General features: G+C 36.6%; 1 protein-coding gene across 1 annotated transcript in view; it reads right to left on the bottom strand.

Annotated features, from left to right (window-relative positions):
- Positions 1 to 23094, bottom strand: part of ARHGAP21 (Rho GTPase activating protein 21) — a 132827-nt gene that overhangs the window by 67730 nt on the left and 42003 nt on the right. The window contains 2 exon segments of the mRNA XM_028114185.2: positions 7584 to 7608; positions 7858 to 8037. Coding sequence (XP_027969986.1) covers positions 7584 to 7608; positions 7858 to 8037 — 205 coding nt within the window.

Raw genomic sequence — 23094 nt, 5'->3', positions numbered from 1 at the left:
TAATCTACTCTCTAGAATATATATATAGAACACTTACAACTCAAAAACAAAAAGACAAACAACTCAATAAAAAAAAACGAGCAATGGACTTGAATAGACATCTCTCCAGAGAAGATACACAAATGGCTAACTAGCACATGAAAAGATGCTCACCATCACCAGTTATTAAGGAAATGCAAAGCAAAACCACAATGAGATCCCACTTCACATTCACTAGGTTGGCCATAATTCAAAAATGGAAAATAACAGGCATTGATGAGGATGTTGAGAAATCGGGGTCTTCACACATTGCTGGTAGGAATATAAAAATGTTGCTGTTGCTGTGGAAAACAGTTTGGCAGTTCCCCAAATGTTAAACAGAGAATGACCATAAAACACAGCAATCCCACTCCTAGATATATACCCCAAAGATATGAAAGCAGGGACTCAAAACAAAAACTTGCATACGCAAGTTGGTAGCAGCACTAACCACAGTAGCCAAAAGGGGGAAAACGGTCCAAATGTCCACCGACGGATGAATGGATAAACAAATTGTGGTTTTTACATGCAAGGGAATATTATTCAGCCAGGAATGAATTCCCAATATCTGCCACACGTGGACAAAACTCAGAAACATTACACTAAATGAAGAAGCCATCTGAAAAAAGTTATATAAAATACCAGAATAGGTGAGTCTAAAGGGACAGAAAACAGACTGGTGATTATCCAGGACTCTGGGGAGGGGAGAACAGTGAATGACAGCTTAATGGAAATGGGCTTCCTTTTGGAGCAATGAAAATGTTTTAGAACTACACAGAGGTGGGAGATGTTCATACATGTCCTTTAATTCTGTACTAAATGCCAATGAATTGTTCACTTTAAAATGGTGCATTTTATATTCTATGAATTTCACCTCAATATAAGAAATGGTTTTTGAGATTGATCCACAAGGCTGTGTGTATTCCACTGCATGGATATATCACAATTGGGTTATCTATTCATATGTGGATGAATACTTAGATTGAATCAGTGTTTGCTGATTATGAATAAAGCAGCTATGAATGTTCCGGCATAAACATTTTTGCAGGCAAATGTTTCATTTATCTTTGGTAAATACCTATGAATGCCCTTACCATTTCGTAAAAATAAGTGAAAAATATCAAAAACAGTTCTATCAGTCATAAAGTGCATAGGTATCAAAACCATTAACCACATCAAAGATGGAAATGAACTGCAAATAATAAAGCAATGGTGCTGTATCCTTTGGTGCTGAACAGACTTAAGCCAATAGGACATGTTCAATTAGGAAGATGAAGAAGAAAATTAAAGAACAAGTATGAAATGCTAATACTAGCTTAGCCAAAACTGTATCTAAAAGTTGAATTACGATCTTTTCAGACTCCTTACCTTTCAGGGGAACAGAACCCCCTTTCTTCCACATTTCCAAGGATGAATTATGAGAGTAAAGAATTGTCTGAGAAGCCATGGTAGAAACCAGGAGGAAACCCTAGAACCAGATGGCTTGAGTCTGTAAGTCCAAGACTGTCCCTTGCTAGTTACTTAAACACTTCCCGCCTCCGCTTCTGGCGGTGATACTATCCACCCCAGAAGGCTGATGAGTTAATCCCTGCAAAATCTCAGGACAGTGCCTGGCACATTGTCAGTCAGCTGCCGTCACTGCCAACAGCTCCTCCTCCTCCTTCCTGGACATCATCACATCTCTACTTCCTAAGGTATCTTCAAGATAATGTCAAGACACCTGTGGATAGTCTACTGAATGGTATTAAAAATTAATAAAAATACATAACTAATTAGTATATTTACCTACCTACCAGAGACACTCAAATCATTTAAACTGTCAATATAGTTAAAAAATGGGCCCCAAGGGGTTTAGTTAATGCCCAAAGACATCAGTAGAGACCCAGGGAACTCACTTAGTATTGCTACAGTACAGAAATAACGAAACATGCTTCTATTGCCCCATTCCACACTATAGACCATGGACCTGCCCGTAATAAGAATTTCCCCTTACAACAAATTTTCAGGTCCATTTTTAGTGTTATATTATTCTGAGGGAACAGGTTTCAGCCTATTAATGGAAATCAGTGGCATAAAATACACCCAATTTTCTCAGCTTTCCAGAACTGACCTGTTCATTAAATGGAAGAATGTTTGGTCTCTAAGCATTTGGGTACTGTGTAGCTGGCATAAAATGATGAACTGGCCCAATTAGATTTTGCTCTCAGAAATCTGGAAGTATTATGATGAGAGAGGAAGGGAAAAAGAAGATACAGTGAAGGCTGTACCTTATACAGATGTCAGCTCATGAGAAAATCAGGTATAATCAAAATTAACTATGAAAGTCATTTAGATCCTCCAGTAAATACCAGAGTTTGGGTCTTTGGAAGATCAAAGCCAAGATTCTGTTGTTGTTACTCTCGGCATTTAGTAGCCTTCCAGGTCCCAGTTCTGGTGCCTGTGGCTCCCCAGGTATCCTGTTGCTCTTGACATTGAATTTGGAGATGCCCTGTTGGTTTTTTAGAATTAATACATCTTTCCTGAGGTGCTTCGTGAAGTTTCTTTTTCTTGCCACTACAAGAGCCTTGGTTAAAAAAATCCCGAACCTAGGCTACAGAGCTGTCCAGTCAGAAACAACTGCAATCACAAAGGAAATTTTTACTACTGAGAAAATTTATCATATTTCCAGTTACTTTTTTCTATTTTAATGCTTAAAGATAGATTTTAATCCCAAAGCAGAACTCCAACAGTTACTTGAGCACCCAATAAAACGTTAAACACATTTTAATATACTGGAAATGGCCCCACAATTAAACTGAGATAGAATTTTTACTCATGGAGTAAGTAGAAAAGAAAAAATCGTAATTACAAACTTTCAATTGTTCTTATTTTCATTACTTATGAATATCTTCTCCAGAGACTTAAGGGGCAACACGACAGCAGCAAGACAGCAATTATCTACGAGCAACTATTACCACCAAGAAATATTTTTCTACTTTGATGGCCTTTTTCTTGTAAATATTACTTTCACCGTAATACAGAAAGCTAATCAACAAGAAAAAAATAGTTTTAAAACACAAGACAGTACACATATACAGTATATAAGAAACACAATAGGATGGGAGAGCTGGGTAAGGAGAATAATCAGAAAAGTAAGTGGCAAAAGAGAGTCCACTAAATTGCCAAAAGGAAAGAGCACTAAAACAAACCCTTTCAACTGTTTCACAGAATTTTGGCATTATAACAGGATCTCTTAGGAGTTTGAATAAAATTCTGGCAATTACTTCCTCTCCAGTGATTCTAGGCTTTGACTTGGATCATTACACTGGAGGCTGCGATTCTATTTCATTAAAACAAAATTTACATAAAAGGATTTCGTAATCTCACTAGGCTTGAAAATAAGTTTTAAGAGAAAATGAAACTGTAAAATAAAAAACCTAACATTTGGTTGAATTAAAATAATAAACTAAATGTCGTTTGTCTCTAAATAGGCTGCATTGTCAAAAATGATTTATAAAGGAAATGTTTTCACATAAAATATGTACTTATGGTTGGTTGATGGGTTGAGTTGAAATGGTATTTTTTTTTCAAGATTTTATTTATTTATTTGACAGAGAGAGACACAGCGACAGAGGGAACACAAGCAGGGGGAGTGGGAGAGGGAGAAGCGGGCTTCCCGCGGAGCAGGGAGCCAGATGCGGGGCTGGATCCCAGGACCCTGGGATCATGACCCGAGCAGAAGGCAGATGCCTAATGACTGAGCCACCCAGGCGCCCTGGAATGGTATTATGAGTGCTATACTTTGGTGAACCAGGCCTCTTGTGGACTAACCCGTGACCCCACTACCAACTGGGATGACAAGAGCAAACCTTGGTCCTGGGAGGCAAAGGAGGCAGAGCATTAGGCATTCCTTAAACTCAATGAACTTTCCGAGTCCACTGCTAGCCAGGTGTTCAGAATTGAGTAATAAGTGATGACTGCTCCCATAAATGTTCACGGCTTCTAAACTTAGGATATCCCTGACTTTCATGTGAATTCTTTGTCCTTAGGTATCCACAAATACGACAAATATGGAGCAAGCGTCTTTTTTTTTTTTTAAGATTTTATTTATTTGAGAGAGGGGGGGGAGAGCAAGCAAGAGAGCACAAGCAGGGTGAGAGGCAGGCAGAGGGAGAAGCAGACTCCCCGCGGAGCAGGGAGCCCACCGCGGGGCTCGATCCCAGGACCCCGGGATCAGGACCTGAGCCGAAGGCAGACACCCAACCGACTGAGCCACCCAGGTGCCCCTAAACTTCTTTGTTTTTAACTTTCTCAGGGCAGAGAAATATCACAGAATAATTTCATACCATACTAAATATATCCTATTTCATCCACTAATTCTTAACTTTACATAAGTCAAACTGTTTTTTAAGAGACAGCATTATTTATTTTAAAGATTATTTGAGAAAGAGAGAGACAGAGCGTGCACGTGTGAGCAGGAGGGGCAAAGGGAGAGGGAGAAAGAACCGTCAAGCGGACTCCCTGCTGAGCGTGGAGTCTGACCCATGGGCTTGATCTCACGACCCGGAAATCATGACCTCAGCCGAAACCAAGAGTCGGACACTTAACCGACTGAGCCACCCTGGCGGCCCAAAAGACAGCATTATTTTTAAACAAAAATAAATGAAGAAAAGAAATAAAGAGAAGCAGGGTGGCAGAGTTAAATGCAGGTGGACTTAGGACACCTGGTCTGGAGTCCAGCTCTGGTCCTCAGCGGTGTGATCTTGGGCCAGTCATTTCACATCTTTCTCAGCCTGGGTTTCCTCATCTACAAAATGGGGATACTGTCTCACATCTCTCAGTATTACTTTGAGTATGAAATAGGACAGTAACATATACTATGATGCCTGGCATGGATTAAGTCTTCAACCAGGCGATGAACACAATTTAACCTGCGCATTACAGGATTTTCTGCGCATCTCCGGCCTCTACCCTAGATGCCAGTAGCACCGTCCCCACTACCACCAATGAGGACAACCAAAAACGTCTACAGATACTGCCACGTGTCCCTGGGGAGCAAAGCTGTCCCCAGCTGAGAAGCCCTTTATTTAAAGAGACTGGACCTTGGGGTTTTGAAATCACCTTACACTGAAGATACATTAAAAAAACAGTCATCTGAAGGAATGGGATTAAGTATATTATCTACTGTACTACTCTTTTGTTTTCCATCATGAGGGCACATAGGGGAAATCTCTCTCGGCCTCGGTGCTAACAGGATGCTGTTTTCTTATAGATAATGTGAATCCTTAACTAACCATATCTTTGTTTGTTCTTTGGCCACCAGAAAAGCTCAAAAGCAAATTTATAACCCAGTATAGGATCTACAGCACACATTTATGTGCAGTAAATCTCCCCAAAAGTCAGTTTAATTCATTTTTGTTTCACCAGGAACTTTTTAATCTTATTTTTAAATCTTATTACAATACATGTATTTCTCATGTGGACACAAACCCTTTTTTGAATGAGGTTAGGTAAACATTAATAAATAACATAGGTATTTAAACTGTAATATTCCCCCAGCAGAACACTCCTCTCCAAACATGCTCCTGTTAGACCTAGATCTAGTTTTCCCTCCAAGTGTTTCAGTCTGTTCTCTCTAGTCAAAGCAAGTAACTAAACCCACTCACTTCAGTGAGCTATGTCAGATACATAACCTGCATAAAGTCTTAGAACTGTTTTTCTACATTTATTAGAAGAAAATTTCTCCCAATGGAGAGCAGAACAAGACAGGCATGAGATTCTAGATGTTGTGTGTCGTAGGCCGCCCAGGCACCAGCACATTATTCTGCAAGATGATGCGAAGACAGAGGACCCTCATCCTCTTTTCTCTTGCTGACACTGGTTTTGTAAGTTTTCCCTTTCCTCACTAACACCTGTTTCTAACCCGTGCCAAGTAACATTTGGAATTCATCCTGAACCCCAGCGTATGACAGATGGTGATACAAGACTGGCCCTTCTTGCAACAGAGACAACAGAGACAACTCTGAAGGGTCCTACACTCACAGATGACTTCTGATAATGCTAAAGGAAATGGTTTTCCCTCTCATTTAACCCTCAGCATAACCATTCTGAGACTTCAAATCAGATATGGGGATTACAAAGTTGAGTGGACGAACAGGTGAGCAGATAAACAATCTGTGGTATATTCAAACAAGGGAAAACTACTCAGCAAAAAATACAAAGACAGCACTGTTAGTACCTACACATACAATGTGGTGGAACCTCAAAAATACTATCCCAAGCAAAAGACACAAAAGAATACATCTTGTATTATTCCATGTATAAGAAACCCTCAAAGAGGCAAAACTGATCTACAGTGATGGAAAGCAGATTAGTGATCGTCTAGGAACAGCAAAGGGGCACAAGGGAACCTTATGGGATGATGAAAAGGTTTATTTATTTTTTTTCTTATTGAAGCATATAGTTAACATATAATGCTACATTAGTTTCAGGCGTAAAACATAGCGATTCTACTGAAAGGTTCTTTTTGGTATCATATCTTGATTGGGATGGTGGTTTCACAAGTTATGTATTTATTGAAAGGCACCTATACACTTAAAATAGGTGCAAATATGGTATTCTTGTTAAAAATATGTAACTTCCAGCTAATGATGAGAAAACACCAGACAAAGCCAAATTGATGGGCAATCTATGAAATCACTGACTGGGATTCTTCAAAAGTGTTAAGGCCATGAGATACAAGGATAGACTTGAGGCTCTGTCACAGACTAGAGGAGACTGAAAAGGCAGGACAACCGAAAGCAAAGTGGAATCCTGAAACAGAGAAAGGATGTGAGGGGAAAGACTGGTAAGACCCAAATAAAGTCTGTAGTTTAGAGAGCAGTATTGTATCAATGCTAATTTCTCAATTTTGTTCACTGTGCCATGCTTATGCAAGTTGTTGGACATTAGGGGAAGTCAAATGAAGTATAGATATATGGAAACTGTGCTTATTCCATCAAGTTTTTTTTGGTCTCAAATTATCTAGAAATAAAAGTTTTTAAAATGGGTGCATTTTATTATATGTAAATTTTAGCTTATTAGAGTTCACATAAAATTAAAACAAAAATACGTGGACGTTATTAAGAAATACCCCTATCCCCAGCCTGATTCTCCTGTTAAACTCATTAAATATAATGCTTAAGTCAGGAGTAAGATTAACTACAAGACCCAAAATGCTCTACTTCTCAATATTTGGGTCAATAAATCTACCAGATAAAACACACAGCATTTCTTACCTAAGAGAATTACTAAATTTAGATTACTAATTAAATAAAAATATCAGCATTAGTTTCCTCAGAATCGTTTATGTTCCCCCACATAAATACTAATAACAATAAAGTCATCGCATGTTCAAATCATGATGAGCCGATGGGATCCATAGAACTCTGAAGTTGACAGTAAAATTATTTGATTTCTATGACTCTCGCATCTAACAGTTACACATTTGGACTTCAAAAACTGTATCAGCTCATTTATTATTACTTAAAGAACAGAAAGATGTGTAGAAAAACATTCAGAGAAAAATTAAAATTTTTATAGCATACCTCCTCTGTTGCCATTTTCTTCATCCTACAATGTAAAAAAATATATCCATATATGAACACTTATTTATAAACTCTAGTGAAATCACAGCAAGGCTCAACTCAATTCAAACCGCCCTCCCCAAAGTGTGCCAATAATAATCTCATTAAACGCCCTTTCCCAGAAGGATGGAGCTTTCCTACACAAGACAGGAGGGGAGATTGAGGGGAAGACAAGAAGAAGACAGGAACTATTTTGTGGGGTTTTTTTTCAAGTTACTTTAATTATTTCTCTTACCTTATACGAAAATTGAATTGCAGACTCTGGGGGATAAACAATAAAATGCCTTAATGTAAAACCAAAGCCTTGAGATGTTCTTTTCAACATAACTGTTTTGGGACCTGGCCAGGAGAATGTTTCATCTTCGGACGGTGATACAGTTTCACTTTGTTCTTTTCCATCTTTACTTTTTGATACCTAAAATAAAAAGATATTTAAAAGTTAACTCGATAACTCAATACACTTCGTCACTTAGAAAAAAATGACATGTAAAAATATAATAACCTGAGCGCAGATACAAACCTAAGGGAGAAAAAAAAATCAGACTCTTTGTATTATAACAAATCATGGAGATCATCAAAAATTAAGTTTTTTTTTCTAGAAAGGGATGCTATGAAAGTTAATCAGAAGCAAGGAAGAGCTCTTGGAAATTAGAAATGCAATGGCTAAAATTTAAAATGCATTAGAAGGAATGAAGCTAACATTAGTTTCACAAAACAGAAACTATGAAAGAGACATGTAACTCTTACTAAGTAAGAACACTAAGACTGTTACCAGAGTCCAACAGACAAAAGATAATTAGAAACTAATAGACAAGGCCTTCAAGTTCTGAGCACAAATTCAGTATCCACCTAGATAATCCTTCCACTCTCCTGGCCACCCAGTATTTTGATCTCCTCTCCTCCACTCTTGGTTTTCATCTGATCATAACTGAAAACCCTCTGCAGTTTCAAATCAAAGATCCCACTCTTCATTCCCTCTCATTCCTCAGCTCTTCTAAATCTGCAATCTGGGGCTGCCCCTCCCACCTCCTCCTTATCCCTCACCCACCCCATGTTCTCACTTCGCTGGTAAGCTAGCTTCAATTCACTCCTTTGCCTTTCTAGTACTTCCACAAAGTCGCGTGACAAAACCTAACGCTGGATAAATAATTAACACTGCCTACTCTGGACCTGTACCTAGACACCTGAACATGAGTGGAGTTTTAAAAAAAAAACAAACGAAGCTGTTTTCACTCTAAGTTCATAACCGCTAACCTCAAGGGAGCCTTTTAGTGTTGTCTGTCAATAATAATACAGTTCTCTCCAGCCCATTCATGCTAGATTACTATTTCATTCCTTTTCCTCCATCCTCACTCGCAGCTAATGACCCTGCTTTCTATTACACTGAAAAAACATGAGGCATGAGATGAGAACTTAATCACTTGCCACATCTATCCAACTACCACCTGCAGCAGGGTCCATGTTCTCTTACCTTCCTTCCCGTGACAATCCTGCTCCAATGGCCCTTTCTTCTAGGGCCCCTCCTTGTGTACTAGATCCCTCTTAATAGTCAAAGATGTGGTTCCTACAATTCTCCCTTCTCTTTCACATCGTCTATTTTCTCTGCTATAGTCCTATCAGCACACACACATTTTATAAATTCTTTAATTTTAAAACAACAACAACAAATCGTGGAACCACAGAGCCCTCTGCAGCTACCACCTAGTTTGTCTACTGATCCTTTAGAGCAAAATTCCTTGGAAGTTGACTATGGTTGCTCTCTCCAATTCTTTTCCTCCCATTTTCTCTTGAATCCCCTTTAATTGGGCTTTTGTCTCCACAATTCCCTGATACAGCCCTGGTCAAGGCCACCAATGGCTTCCACACTGCTCACCTGAGCAATCAATTTTCAGTTCTTGTCTTGGGTGACGTATCAATTGGCTCAAGGATAGCTCTGTCCTTTTTGAAAATTTTTCTCCACTTGACTTTCCATACTGATTTTATTCCTAACTCATGGTCTATTTCTTCTGTCTTCCTTGTTACTACTTTACCTGCTAAACTTCTGAACTTAGGAATACCCAGGGCTTAGTCCATGGACTTTTCTAGCTCTACTTGTCTTTTGGTGATTTCATCCAGTCTCACGCTTTGAATTCCATCTATAGACAGGTGACCCCCAATTTCCAATCTAATAGGCATCTCACAAACTTATGTCTGCATTGCTACTAAGATATCATATTAAATTACAACTCCAAGTTCATCTCAGCAGTTTTGAAATGTCACCTTTATCAAACAGCAAATACTTGAATGTGCTTAATTTAACTTTTATTTTTTATTATGTTTCACTAGTGAACCTATCTATTCCTTCACAATGATTTGCTTCATATGAAGGTGTTGGAACTTAAAAATGCTCCCGAAAGCAATTTTTTGCACGAGAAAAAAATTATTGTACTATGAGAAAAATAAATCCAAGAGACTTCTAAATCCTGAATATTTTCATCACATAATCAACATATGGACTGTTACTAGTTATCTATTAATTTCATTTTCTTTTCTTTCTGGAAAGATAGCTAGATAGTAACATTCTCCAGCCAAACTTGCAGTGAGGGAAGCAATGACCAAGTTCTACTCAGTGGAATGTAAAGGAAAGTAGTATGGCAATATACAAAAATCAACTGTATTTCTACATACTAACAATAAGCAAATGGTACCTGAAAAAATTTTAAAATACAGTTCAAAATATGAAAAATAAGGACAAATCTGACAAAAGATTTGCAAGGCCTATTAACTGAAACTCCAAAACACTGCTGAGAGATTAAAAGAATATCTAAATAAATGGAAAGCTATACCATGTTCATGATTCAGAAGATTCAGTATTGCTATAATGTCAACTCTCCCCAAATTGATCTAGAAATTCAGTGAAATCCCAGTCAAAATCCCAGGAGATTTCTGTTTAGAAGTTAGCAAGCTGTTTCTAAAATTCACTTCAAAATGAAAAGAATCCGAATAGCCAAAACAAATTTGAAAAAGAACAAAATTGGTGTACTTGCAGTACAAGACTTCAAGACTTATCAGCTACCATAATCAAGACTGAAGCCATCTATGAAGACTGTGCATTTGAAGCTAATTTATCATAAATGAATTTTAGTTTATCCTTCCTTCTAGGAGTTAGGGATTTTGCTAGAAAGAGGAAGTAACAGCAAACATCAACATGGGAGAGTCAAGCTGAGTCTCAAAGTGATCATATGATTAGGTAAAATCTGCAGGATAAAGGTTATTATTCTGGGCTGAATTACCCAAATAAGATTTAAGTGGCGACTGGATCCTCCTTTTGTGAATCAAAATGAGAGAATCATTTTATACACGCACACAAGTCATCCCCCTAATTTATTCAGTAAATAAATACTGAGTACCTACTATGTATCCAACACTGTTCTACTCAGTGAGGATATGAGGGTAAATAAAATATACATAATTTGTTTTCTAAATTAAGCTTCTTATTTTGAGATAATTATAGATTCCCATGTGTTTGTAAGAAATAACACAGAGGGATCTCCTTAATCTTAGGCAATTTCCCTCAAGAGTCACATCCTGGAAAACTATAGTATATATCACAACAAGATAATGACATGGATACCATCCATTCATCTTATCCAGAGCAGTTTTACTCGTATCCTGTTTATGTTCAGTTCTACGCTGCCGTTTTATCACTTGTATAGGTTTGTATATTCACCACTGGGTCAAGAGATAGAAAAGTTCCATCACCATAGAATCTCTGCTGTGACCCTTTCATAAGCAAATCCCTCCTTGCCCTTCACCCCTCACCCAGTCCCTGACCCTAGGCAACCACTACTCCGTTCCCATATTTCTATCATTTTGTCATTTCAAGGGTTATATACATGGAATAATATAGTCAGTAAGCTTTTGGGACTGCTCTTTTCACGTAGCATAATTCTCTGGAGACCCAGCCAAGTTGCCGCATGTGTCAACAGCTCATCCCTTTCGTTGCTGAGTAGTACTCCGTGGTATGGATGTCCACAGTTTGTTTAAAGGACATCTCCGTTGTTTCTAGTTTGGGGCTACTATGAATAAACAGGTTATGAACATTCATGTACAGGTTTTGTGTGAACATAATTTCCATTTCTCTGGGATAAATGTCCAAGAGCACAACTGCTAGGTCACAGGTAACTGCAATGGTTAGCTTTGTAAGAAAGTGTCAAACTGTTTTCCAGAGTGAATATACAATTTTGTACTCCCAGGATGTATGAGTGATCTAGTTTCTTTGCTTCCTCAACAGCATTTGGTACTGTCATTATTTTCTATTTTAGCCATTGCTACAGGTGTGCAGTGATAGGTACTGTGATTATAATCCGCATTTCCCTAATGGCTAATAATCAACATCTTTTCATGTGTTGCCATCTCATTATATAATTGTAAAGCACAAAAGTCTTCAAGACTTAAGATCAATAAACCCTTTCATGTTACACATGGGGAAACTGAGGCCCAGATTAGTTAAATGATTTATCTGAGATTACTGCTGGTTAATATCGGGGTAAGAATTAAAATCATGATTTCCTGAATCTGAAGCTAGAATATCTCCTCTATGTCATATTATTTTTCATCTCTTTTATTCTGTAGCCTGCACAGATTCTTCTCCCCAATAGCTCTTTGATCTAATTTATTATATTTTTAAATTTCATTTTCCTGCAGGACTCCGACTTTAGCACCTTAAAAATTGTACATCTATTTAATTTTATATTGAGTACATTATTATGACTTGGCCCCACAGCTCCCAAATATATTCAAGTTTTCTTTTCTTTTCCTTTGAATATAGAGATAACCCTCTTGTATTATGATTTCATACTTCAAGCTCTGAACTAAGCCTGCTATGTCTTGTTCTACTGAGTTCTTCACTAAAATGGCGAGTGAATAAGAATAAGCAATTTCTCTTTTGATCCCTACAAACTTTTAAGACTTTTTGAATGCAACACAGTTCTGTTGTTTCTATTATTCCATCTTCCCAGAACATGACACTGAATCCTCTCCAGCCTCCTATCTTTTCCCTACAGGACAAAAGGGAGGGTTATACTTCTTTCCGCATAGAAAGAGAAGATGAAAAGAAATACACATATGTGCCTTCTCTACTCTTTCTTCTACTTACCCACAGAGCCATTTGATCTGTTGCATTTTATAAGAAGGGAAAACACGGCACACAGTGAAGGACACAGCAGTTATAGATTCTTCCACTAAGAAGACCCCTAATCCATGCCCCTCTCCACATGTCTCACCTCCCCACCGTGAGCACCAATCCATGTACCAACAGCATCAGATGCAAGAAGTAAAAAAGCGACTAGAACAATAGCAGTTAAATTACTGTGGATTAGGAACTGTCATTTGATCCCCTTAAAAGACTTCATAACAAGGCCACTTGATTGAATAAATAATAACTCAAGGTTAAAAGAAGCCAAAATAAAGGACAAAAACTAACTCCATAAAACCCAGATATAACAATTAGACAAAGCAACCTAAAGGAGTGAAAGAAGGTACAAGGGGGAAACAACCATATAACAATAAAGGAAATTAAAACCTCACACAGCAGAATGCAAACTGGCACGAGGGAACTTTTTAGGATAATGGAAATGTTCTAAAAGTAGGCTGTGATCAAAGCTTCACAGTTGTATAAATTCAGTACAATTGAAATGTACACTTACAGTAGTAGGTGAGTTTTACAGTATGTAAATTATACTTCAATAAAGATATTTTTAAAAAGCTCAGGTTAAATGTACAAAGTCTAAATGTTATCCTGGGCTGTCATCAAAGTAAACATGAGAGGTATGAAAGAATGCCTGTACACACAATAAATACATAACCCCTCAGCTATCTGTGGTAACTACTTGTACTTTAAGTAGAAGAGAGATAGCTTCCTAGTATATTCCAGGAATCATTCATGATAAAGCATACAAAAGCATTCATATTGTATTAACCCTAAAAGACTCTACCATATACCTAAGATTATGAGCCCTACTCCTACTTCTTTGAAAATGTTTTATTTCATCTTACCACTGACAATGTTACTAGTACCAGTTGTTTAAAGTAAGATTTTCTTCCTTATTTTAGGGCCAGACTTCTTAAAACTGAAGCAAAGCCTTTTTAAGATGTCACTTGCTGAGAAAACACAAGATTTGAACGTCTGCGTCCTTAGATTTTTTTTTTCCTTTTACATATTTGAAGCATTCTCATAGTTAAGGCTGTCATCTGGCTTGATGTTTTTTCTTTCATCACTTAGGGAGATGGCATGTGTGTGTGGGGAGGGGGGTAAGGACTCTGGAGCCAGTCTACCTGGGTCCTTGATTCTCTAGCTGTGGACCTTGGGCAAGTTCTCTAACATATCTGTGCCTCAGTGCCTCATCTTTACTATGAGGATGATAATAATAGTGCCTATTTCACATGCTTCTTAAGATTAAATGAGTTAAAGTTTATAAAGTGTTTAAAACAGTATGTCACACATACTAAGCACTAAACAACTGTTTTTAAAAAAAACCCACAGAGGTGACCAATAGGTAATGGTTTGTTTCAAAAATGTACATGAAAACACTTTTCAGATACTCAAGAGAACAGTATACAAAACAGTTTTGTCCGAAGGGAAAAACAAAATCTTGAATATCCACTAAATTTCCTACTAGATTTTTACATACATCACAGCAAGTCTGATGGAGAAATGGGTTCACAGTGGTTGAGTAAACAGTCAAAAACAACAGCTAGTAAGTGACAGAGCTAGCCTACTCTTTCTGCTCTATGTCATGAGCAGAAAGGAAACCACAATGATCATTTAGATATTGCTTATTTTTATTCATTCATTCATTCATTCATTCATTCATTCATTGAGAGAGCACGCAAGCGGGAGAGGAAGGGGCAGAGGGAGAGAGAGAATCCCAAGCAGGCTCCATGCCCAGCACAGAGCCCAACTCAGGGCTGAATCTCATGACCCTGAGATCATGACCTGAGCCCAGACCAAGAGTTGGATGCTTAACTGGGTGAGCCACTCAAGCACCCCTAGATATTGCTTATTTTTTAAAGTATTTCCTCTATAGTCTTAATACCACAGAGTTAATCTTATAAAGAATTATTCCTCACATATTGGGCTACCTTGACATGCAAAGTTTTTCAACATACGTGGAAATATGGCGTTTTTAGGGGTTTATTTAAATTCCAATTGAGCTAAAGACTCGAATAGTTTTTTTATATGCTAAGTACGCCTGCCAACTATTTACTTACAGCTTCTGTTTATAGAGTTCTCCTAAAGTTGTTTTGTTTTGTTTTTTTGCCAATCCAGGATAACAATTGGAACTACTCTGATGTTGAATATTAGATGTATCTAGATGTGATCTTCTAACAATTAATTCTAGTTTTCAGTAGATATTTTATTATTTCAGAGATAAAAGATGATGGCAAAGAAATTGAAAAATCTAGATGACTTTAGTCTAAAATATTTCAAATTAAACACTTGGACTTAGTTTTTAAAATATAACTCTTAATTTTTAAGTTTATTATTTACTTGGACATTCCTATAGTATCTCCTATCTATGCTGATTGTTGATATGGATCCTTTCTGCTGTTGTGCCTAAATGGTTTCATTTATGATTATTTTGAGTCAGCTAGTATTTTTTTGTGTGTGATTTCCTTTCCTGTTCAGAGTTCTGGTTTTTAATGTAATTTTTTACCTAGATGCACTTTTCTCACTTCAGTTTCTTTCTCTCTGATTTTCAGATCCCAACATTTCAATGATACAAATTCTTAATTCCTCAATTTTACAACTTCGCTCTCATAAAAGATAGCTATTTTAAGATCTGAAATAAATTTAAAAAGTGGAAAGAATGTTGTGAAATTTCTAGAAATTTTTAATAGCTTAAACTACTATTATGACTTTGAAAAGTTATTTCTAATTTACTTATAACACATATAACCTGGTAACAATAATATCAGTCTCATAAAATGGTAAGATGGTAAAAATGAGAATATACTTCTCTTCATAACCAATGACCCATTCAGACCCATTTCCTGGGTATATTCTCTAGGTTGTTTTATCAGTAGTGCTGATGGGTTTAGATAACACTTATTTAATTTCCCCCCCTTGGTTCTCCTTTTGACTAATAAAAAAATGTCTTCATGATAACAGGGGAAAAGTCTGAGTTCGTGTGCTAAAACAGAGAAATCACTTTCAAAATAATACCTGGAATGAAAATTCTTGTATGTCATCTGGCATTTGTAAAACTTTCTTTATAATTTGAAGGAATTCTTCCTTACTACTCTGATTCCAGAAGCAAGTATGACTGAATCTAACTGGCATGTTTTCTGCATCTATTTTTTTCTTCTTCAACAGTCTCTGACATTACTTTCTAATTCTGTTATTTAAAATATTCATCAAAGAAATTCAGGGAGGCTGGGGAATGTGACTAAACTATTGGCCAGAAAGAGGAGGAAAAGGGTGGATGAACAGCTACCCAATCTCTGATGTGGTTCACTGATTTTCACTGATGTATAAAATTCCATTGTGAATATAGCACATTTTATTTATTTATCATTATCCTATAAATGGAAATAGGGCTTTTCCCAGTTATTTTGCTGTAACAGTAAAAAAAAAAAAAAAAAAAAGCCTCTAAGAACATCTCCCCATTGGAAGGACATCCTTTATACCATAGTTTCTTTAAAGTATTTACACAGGATTTACCTGCTTTCTTTAAGACATTTACATAGGTTTACATACTATTTAGATGGTTTCTTTATGGTATTTACCTGGTACTTACCTTTATAACTTAATGCCAGAAGATGGCTTGTTATTAATATAGTAAATTTCAATGTGTAATTCAGAAATCTGATCTGGACAATGGCCATAAGCAGACTACCATAGTTTACTCCTATCAGCCTACTTCACCAAACGTATGGTTTAGGAGACTATCTCCCTTTGAACATACTCAGACTTTGCTCAATAGCTCCCCCTCAAAGTTTCACTTGTACTCTCCTAGTGCTATCTTTGGAAATATTTAAAACTCATCTCTCATTAAAAAAAAATATTTATGGCTTTAGTTTGAAAGAAAAAGAAATAAAATGAAAAATGTTTTTATAAAGTATTTTTTGTACACACTGCACACATTGCAGGGTTGTTTCCTAAACAAATGAAAGCCTAAATTCCACTTTATAGAGTGGAAATAGTTCTACTTCAAGATACATCTTTGGAGCACCTGGGTGGCTCAGTAGGTTAAGCATCTGATTTTGGCTCAGGTCATGATTTCAGGGTCCTAAATCAAGCCCCGTGTCCCATCGGGTTCCATGCTCAGCGGGGAGTCTGCTTGTCTCTCTCTCCCTCTCCCTCTGCCCCTCCCCCTGCTTGCGAGTGCATGCGCTCTCTCTCTTAAATAAAATCTTTAAAAATACATCATTATACCAAAAATTCTTCAAATATTAACTACAGTTACATATGAGAATAAATGATGCTAAAAGTTCAACTAACATCTAGTGAGCATTTACAGAGCCTCACCCATGTGTTGTCAGTGTCGCCATATTTAATTATTATTACAACTCTGAGAGGCATAAATTTACGTTTTTTTAAAAATGAAGCTCAGAGAAGTAAAGTGACTTTCCCACAGTCATAAAACATAAAACTCCAATTGTAGAGATTTTTTCTCTAAAAAACAGCTCTCTATCCAAAAATGTAAAATAACCCAATCTGATTCTTATATATTCCAGTGAAATTTTGAATTATTTACCTGGGACTAAGTTTTTGAGATAAAGAATGTTTGCTAAACCTTAAAATACTCAGGACTTCTAAATAATATTTCATTTTTTAAAAAGTTCATCAGTCCATTTATTAATAGCAAATAAAACTAAGTACATATTAAACTAACTCAAGTATTTATTTAATCTACTAAAATTTTCTCCTTACGTTACATGGCATACTTAAATCCATACAGAAGAATGACCTGCTATATACTTCAAACATATTCTTTCTTTTCTTAAAAAAAATATTTATTTGAGAGTAAGAGAGAACAGGGGAGGGGCAGAGTAAGAGACAAACTCTCAAGCAGACTCCCCACCAAGTACAGAGCATGATGCAGGGCTTGATCTTGGGACCCTGAGATCATGACCTAAGTTGAAATCAAGAGTCAGAGGCTTGACCTACTGAGCCACCCAGGCACCCCCAAGCATTTTCTTTTTAATAAAGCCTTAGATAACTTAGATTTTACAGAAAGCAAAATTCCAAACTGAATACCCAGGAAAAATGATACTTCACAGAAATTTATCAGTTTGACTGTTGAACACCTTCTGAGCATAGTATGAACAGATTTATACCAAATAATGACTGATAACTGGAATGCCAAAATTATTTATATCTGCTTTACATAAACTTATTTGTTTATTTAGCTAAAAGAGCACAGAATCATGTACTTCTCCTAAAATTTCTGCTTAATTGCTTTTCCCTTTCCTGCATTTTAATAAATATAGAACTCCCTAAAGGCAGGAGAGAACCAAAGAATGGAAAGAAATAAATCATTTACTAAATGCACAGCTAAAAGAATACGGTAGTGGTCAATCACATTTAGCACACATCTAAACACTAAAACAAGAGCATTATATCACGCAAATATTCACAGTTTAAAACAATTTATACAAGGACCAGCATTTTGCCCATACCATCAAAGCCTATCTGAGCTCTACTGAAAATTTATAATCCATTGCCTTTTAAACATATCTACCAAAATCAAGGAACATAGTTTTAGTTACATTCCTCATGTGCCGCTATTTTGCCAGAAAATATCTATTAATCATAAATATGCAAGGACAGAATTGATCATTTAGGGCAAGAAACAAACCTCTCTCTTTTCCAAATACAGTACTATACTGCTAGAATTGTCTTCTTAAACATGAAGTTAATCAGTTACTAAATTCTCATTTCATGAGATTTTCAAATCATAAAGGAAAGATCCTGAATTTCCAAAACACTTTTCTGCTAAGGATTTCTGATGGGAATTACTTCACTAATCTAAAGTTTTGTTAAGGCTCTTATTAACAATATTCTCTCCGCATAGAGAAGGACATGGAAAAAAAGATACTACACTAAAATTGATCAGAAAAAAAACTAAAAACAGGGGCGCCTGGGTGGCTCAGTCGATTAAGTGTCTCACTCTTGCTTTCAGCTCAGGTAATGCTCTCAGGGCCATGAGATCAAGCCCCATGTCCCGCTTCCCGCTGGGCGTGGAGCCTGCTGAAGATTCTCCTTCTCCCTCTGCCCCTCCCACCTACAAAAACAAAACAAAACAAAACAAAACAAAACAAAACAACAACATGCTCCTACAGCGTTATAGTAGAAGGAATCAAATGAAAATTCCCATACACTTCTACCCGGGAGTACAGCCTTTCTGTAAACCTACCCGGCAATATTTATCAAGAATATTTTAAATGTTATACCTTTGAACCTAATCACTAGCAAAATAATAAGAGACAACGGCAAAGATTCATATAATAAGCTGTTCATTCACTCAAACTGAAAACTAAATGTCCAACAAGAGTGACAGAAAGGTACGGTTAAATAAAATCATGATGTAGCTACTGAAGCCATGCTTATGAAAAACTGTTAATGGCATAGGAAATGAACGGCATGCCCAAAAATACAACATTAAGGAAAAAAGTAAGATATAAAAGTCAGAGGATGATAAAAATTATTTTAACACACACACACACACACACACACACACACACACACACACACACACACACACACACACACAGTCTTTGGAATCTAGGGCCAGTTTCCTCTTGTTTCTACACAACTCATAGATTTTCTATAATGAACAAGCTTATGAGTGCTAATAACTTCTCCCATCAGCCTTCAGTGTGGTGTAGCATGTACCTTGCTGACAGGTTGTATTCTGAAAATTCCATCTGTGCCAAATGGTCCACTCCCTTGTCAGTGCCAAAGTACCTCGCAGCAGAACTCCCCAACCACTGTACTCCAGTAATCTGAAGCAGTTTCCCAGGCTCTTTATCCTACAGAGCGCCCTTACTGTAGAACATAGCCTACCATGTTATAATTGTTTATATATTTGTCTTCTTAATCACTGAGCAGCTTCCTGAGGAGAGGGTCTATGTCTTATTCTAGTACCCAGCAAAAACCTGGCAGAAAGAATTAAATGAGTAGAGTTTACATAAAACAGGAATAATATAAAATAAAATGATTACTTTAAAATTTTGCTGTGGAATTGCTCCTGTTCACTTTTTTCCCATTTCTCAAGTGAGACAGTAAATGCATACAGCTTTATTTCATATCAAATAGACAAAGATAGAGAAATACACATAAACTCAAATACAGATGTCTATTTTTACACATATTTTCTTATAAAGAAGCTTTATTAACATGAGTTATTTTCAGAAGCTACTTATTTTTTGATATGAATAAAATCTTGTTTACTCTGAATCAGAGAACAGATTTTATTTTTAGGTTAAAAACAATTATATCCTTACCCTTTGGGCAGACAGGAATCTCCAATTTGAGCTTAAATTTCAGTTCATTCTAACTATCAATGAATAATGCAGTCCCCTCTGAGCAGATGCAAGTAATTCTGAGCATGTACACAGGCTAGAGAAGACATAGGTATAGAAGGTCAAAACCATATCGTGTAATTTTACTATATGAAGCCCTATAATGATCTAGAATGTCAGGGACTCACCTGGTTAAATGTACATACAAATAAATTTTCCAAATCTAAGTTAATTTAGGATTATCAGTGATACTACACTGGCAACTAATGTTAGTAGTTGACTCAACTTCATTAGACTGAACTACGGAGACTATATAATTTCACAAAATTTGATGGGGCTCGAAGGAAACATAGTTAATATAATCCAACTTGATCATTCATCATATTTCATAAAATAGAACACTGAGTCTCAAAGGGGTTAGGTAACTTGCCAAAAGTTACACAATTACTGGTGACCCAAACTATTCATTAGGGTCCAAACTGAAGTAGACAATATCACATCAGACATGAAGCATTCATTTCCTCACTAGCTCTCAATGAATGTAGCCTATCATAGTCTCCTATTTCCAGGAGCGCAAGGGCATCCTGATACATAAGGTAAGATCTGCCCTCCAAGAACTTGTACACCAGTGAATAGAAAGATGGTGTGAAGCATAAAGGAAGTAGCATAAAAAGTACTTAGAATTACTGTATCTTAGAAATAGGGTACTTTTTTTCTTTCCCTTACCTTTGGTTGAAAGGTAGCCTAAAACAGAATACCAAAATATATAGAGCTGCTCTGTTTGGGGGAGAAGGGCAGGGAGAGTTTGTACAGAAACCTGCTCCATTCTGCTAGTTCTACAGAAACTACAATAGTCTGTTAAGGAGCTTATAAATCAGAGATCTAGTTCAACCAATTTATTTCACAAATACAGAAACTGAGGCCCGGAGAGACTTGCCGATGGCCTCATAGCTAATTAGTGACATAGTTTGGGCCAGAACCTATGTTTCCAGTCTCCTAATCCTGGAACTTTTCCACTACACTACACCACTAATAGGCTGTTTTAGCAGTTTGGGGATAACAGCTAATGGGTAACCTATTTTTCTTTTTCCTTTCATAATTTATGTTTATTAAACACTGTGTTGTTTACTAAAGGCAATTAGAAAATAAAGCTAAGCAAATAGAAAATAATTTCACTCATCTATCATTCCTCCTTTAGAGAAAACTGACATCAATATTTTGGTGTATATATTTCCTTCCAGACTTTTTCGTAAGTAAATATATACAAATATACACTTTAGAAAAATGCTCTTCAAATCTACTTATTTTTATTTAATATGTTATGAATGTCTTTCCATATTAATATATTTATCTGCACATTGAAGGCTGCATAATATTCCATTACATGAATAAACCATATTTTATTTATTATTTATTTATTTTATTTATTAGGTTTGTACGCTGTTCATTAAACACTATTAGTATTAGCATTATTACTATTACAACCACTTTATAGACAATCCCTATGAAAAACCATGAGTAGTTTTTAGGGTAAATTTCTAAGAATGGATTTGCTGGTTCAAACTGTTTGTTTTAGTTTTACGTAAAAAATTTCAAAGTGCTATCTATAAAACAGAGAACAAAGTCACAAACCCACTGACAACATCTGAGCCTGCAGTATCCATATTCCAGCAGACGATGGGTAGTCACTTTTTTATCTTCCCAAATATGCTACGATGAAAAATGTTTCTTGTTTTAATTTTTTGTTTCTTTCATTAGTAGTAAGACTAAACATCTTTGCATATAACATCCTATTCTTAAAGACCTATGATATAAATAACAATGGAAAAAACATACAGAATCTCCAGCTTAAGACTGAATTACTAAAGAATATGTCATCATTGGAGTTCAGAACACAAGATTATAAATGAGGGTTGACAGTAATAGCTTAAACCATGGTTGTAGAAATCAAAGCCAAATCCCCGGGAGCTAGAAAGAGAGCTTAAAATACATAGGAACTCAGAAGCGACCATGTGGGGAAACAGACCCCAGATCTCAAAGAGTAGACAACAAGGCGCTCAGGGAAGGAGAGCCAAACTGTCTCAGGTTCAGAGCAATCTGAGCACTGGGATGTACCCTAACTTCAGGCAGAGACATCCAGCTTTGAGTTGCAAGGTCCAGCAAAGGAAACAAGATGACGTGATCTAACAGCATCCATAGTCCCCTGGGCAAGACAGGGCTTAGAGATGGAGCAAGTGGGCTGCCATCCAATTCCTAATGTAGTAATGGTCCATTCAAATGCGTCACTATTTCTTGGTCAAACTCAATTGTGTTTTATTTATTTCAAAAACACAGCTACATAAAAAATTCCAAATGCAAGAGGTCCTTCTTTTATAATTTGTTCACAAAAAGTTATGATTAAATATTAACAAGTATTTTATCCACATTTTAGAGGCACTGGTAGAGCTTCCTATTTAAAGGAACCCTGGGATAAAGTCTTTTGGAAGGCAATAAATTAATCACTCCATAACTTATGACCTATAAATATAACTGCCTTTCAACATAACATATTTCTGGAAACTACATATATAAAATGGATCATTTTTAATAGATAATATTTTCACATAAAAAAGTCCTTTAATTAGCTCAAACACAGAAATGATTTAACAGTGTCTCAGAAAAGCAAAGATAAAACAATTTAAAGCCTCTACAGCCATTTAAAAATACAAACTGTTACAATTTTTATTTTTTTTATTTTTTTAAGATTTTATTTATTTGAGAGAGAGAATGAGATAGAGCATGAGAGGGGGGAGGGTCAGAGGGAGAAGCAGACTCCCCACTGAGCAGGGAGCCCGATGCGGGACTCGATCCCAGAACTCCAGGATCATGACCTGAGCTGAAGGCAGTCGCTTAACCAACTGAGCCACCCAGGCGCCCAAACTGTTACAATTTTTAAATAGGCATATACACCAGCTGCATATCA

Source organism: Eumetopias jubatus, unplaced genomic scaffold (assembly GCF_037043125.1).
Source record: "Eumetopias jubatus isolate StellerSeaLion01/CBP00866 unplaced genomic scaffold, mEumJub1_p1.0 scaffold_8, whole genome shotgun sequence".
In the NCBI taxonomy this organism is placed as follows: Eukaryota; Metazoa; Chordata; class Mammalia; order Carnivora; family Otariidae; genus Eumetopias; species Eumetopias jubatus.
This window is presented reverse-complemented; position numbering and strand designations above follow the sequence as displayed.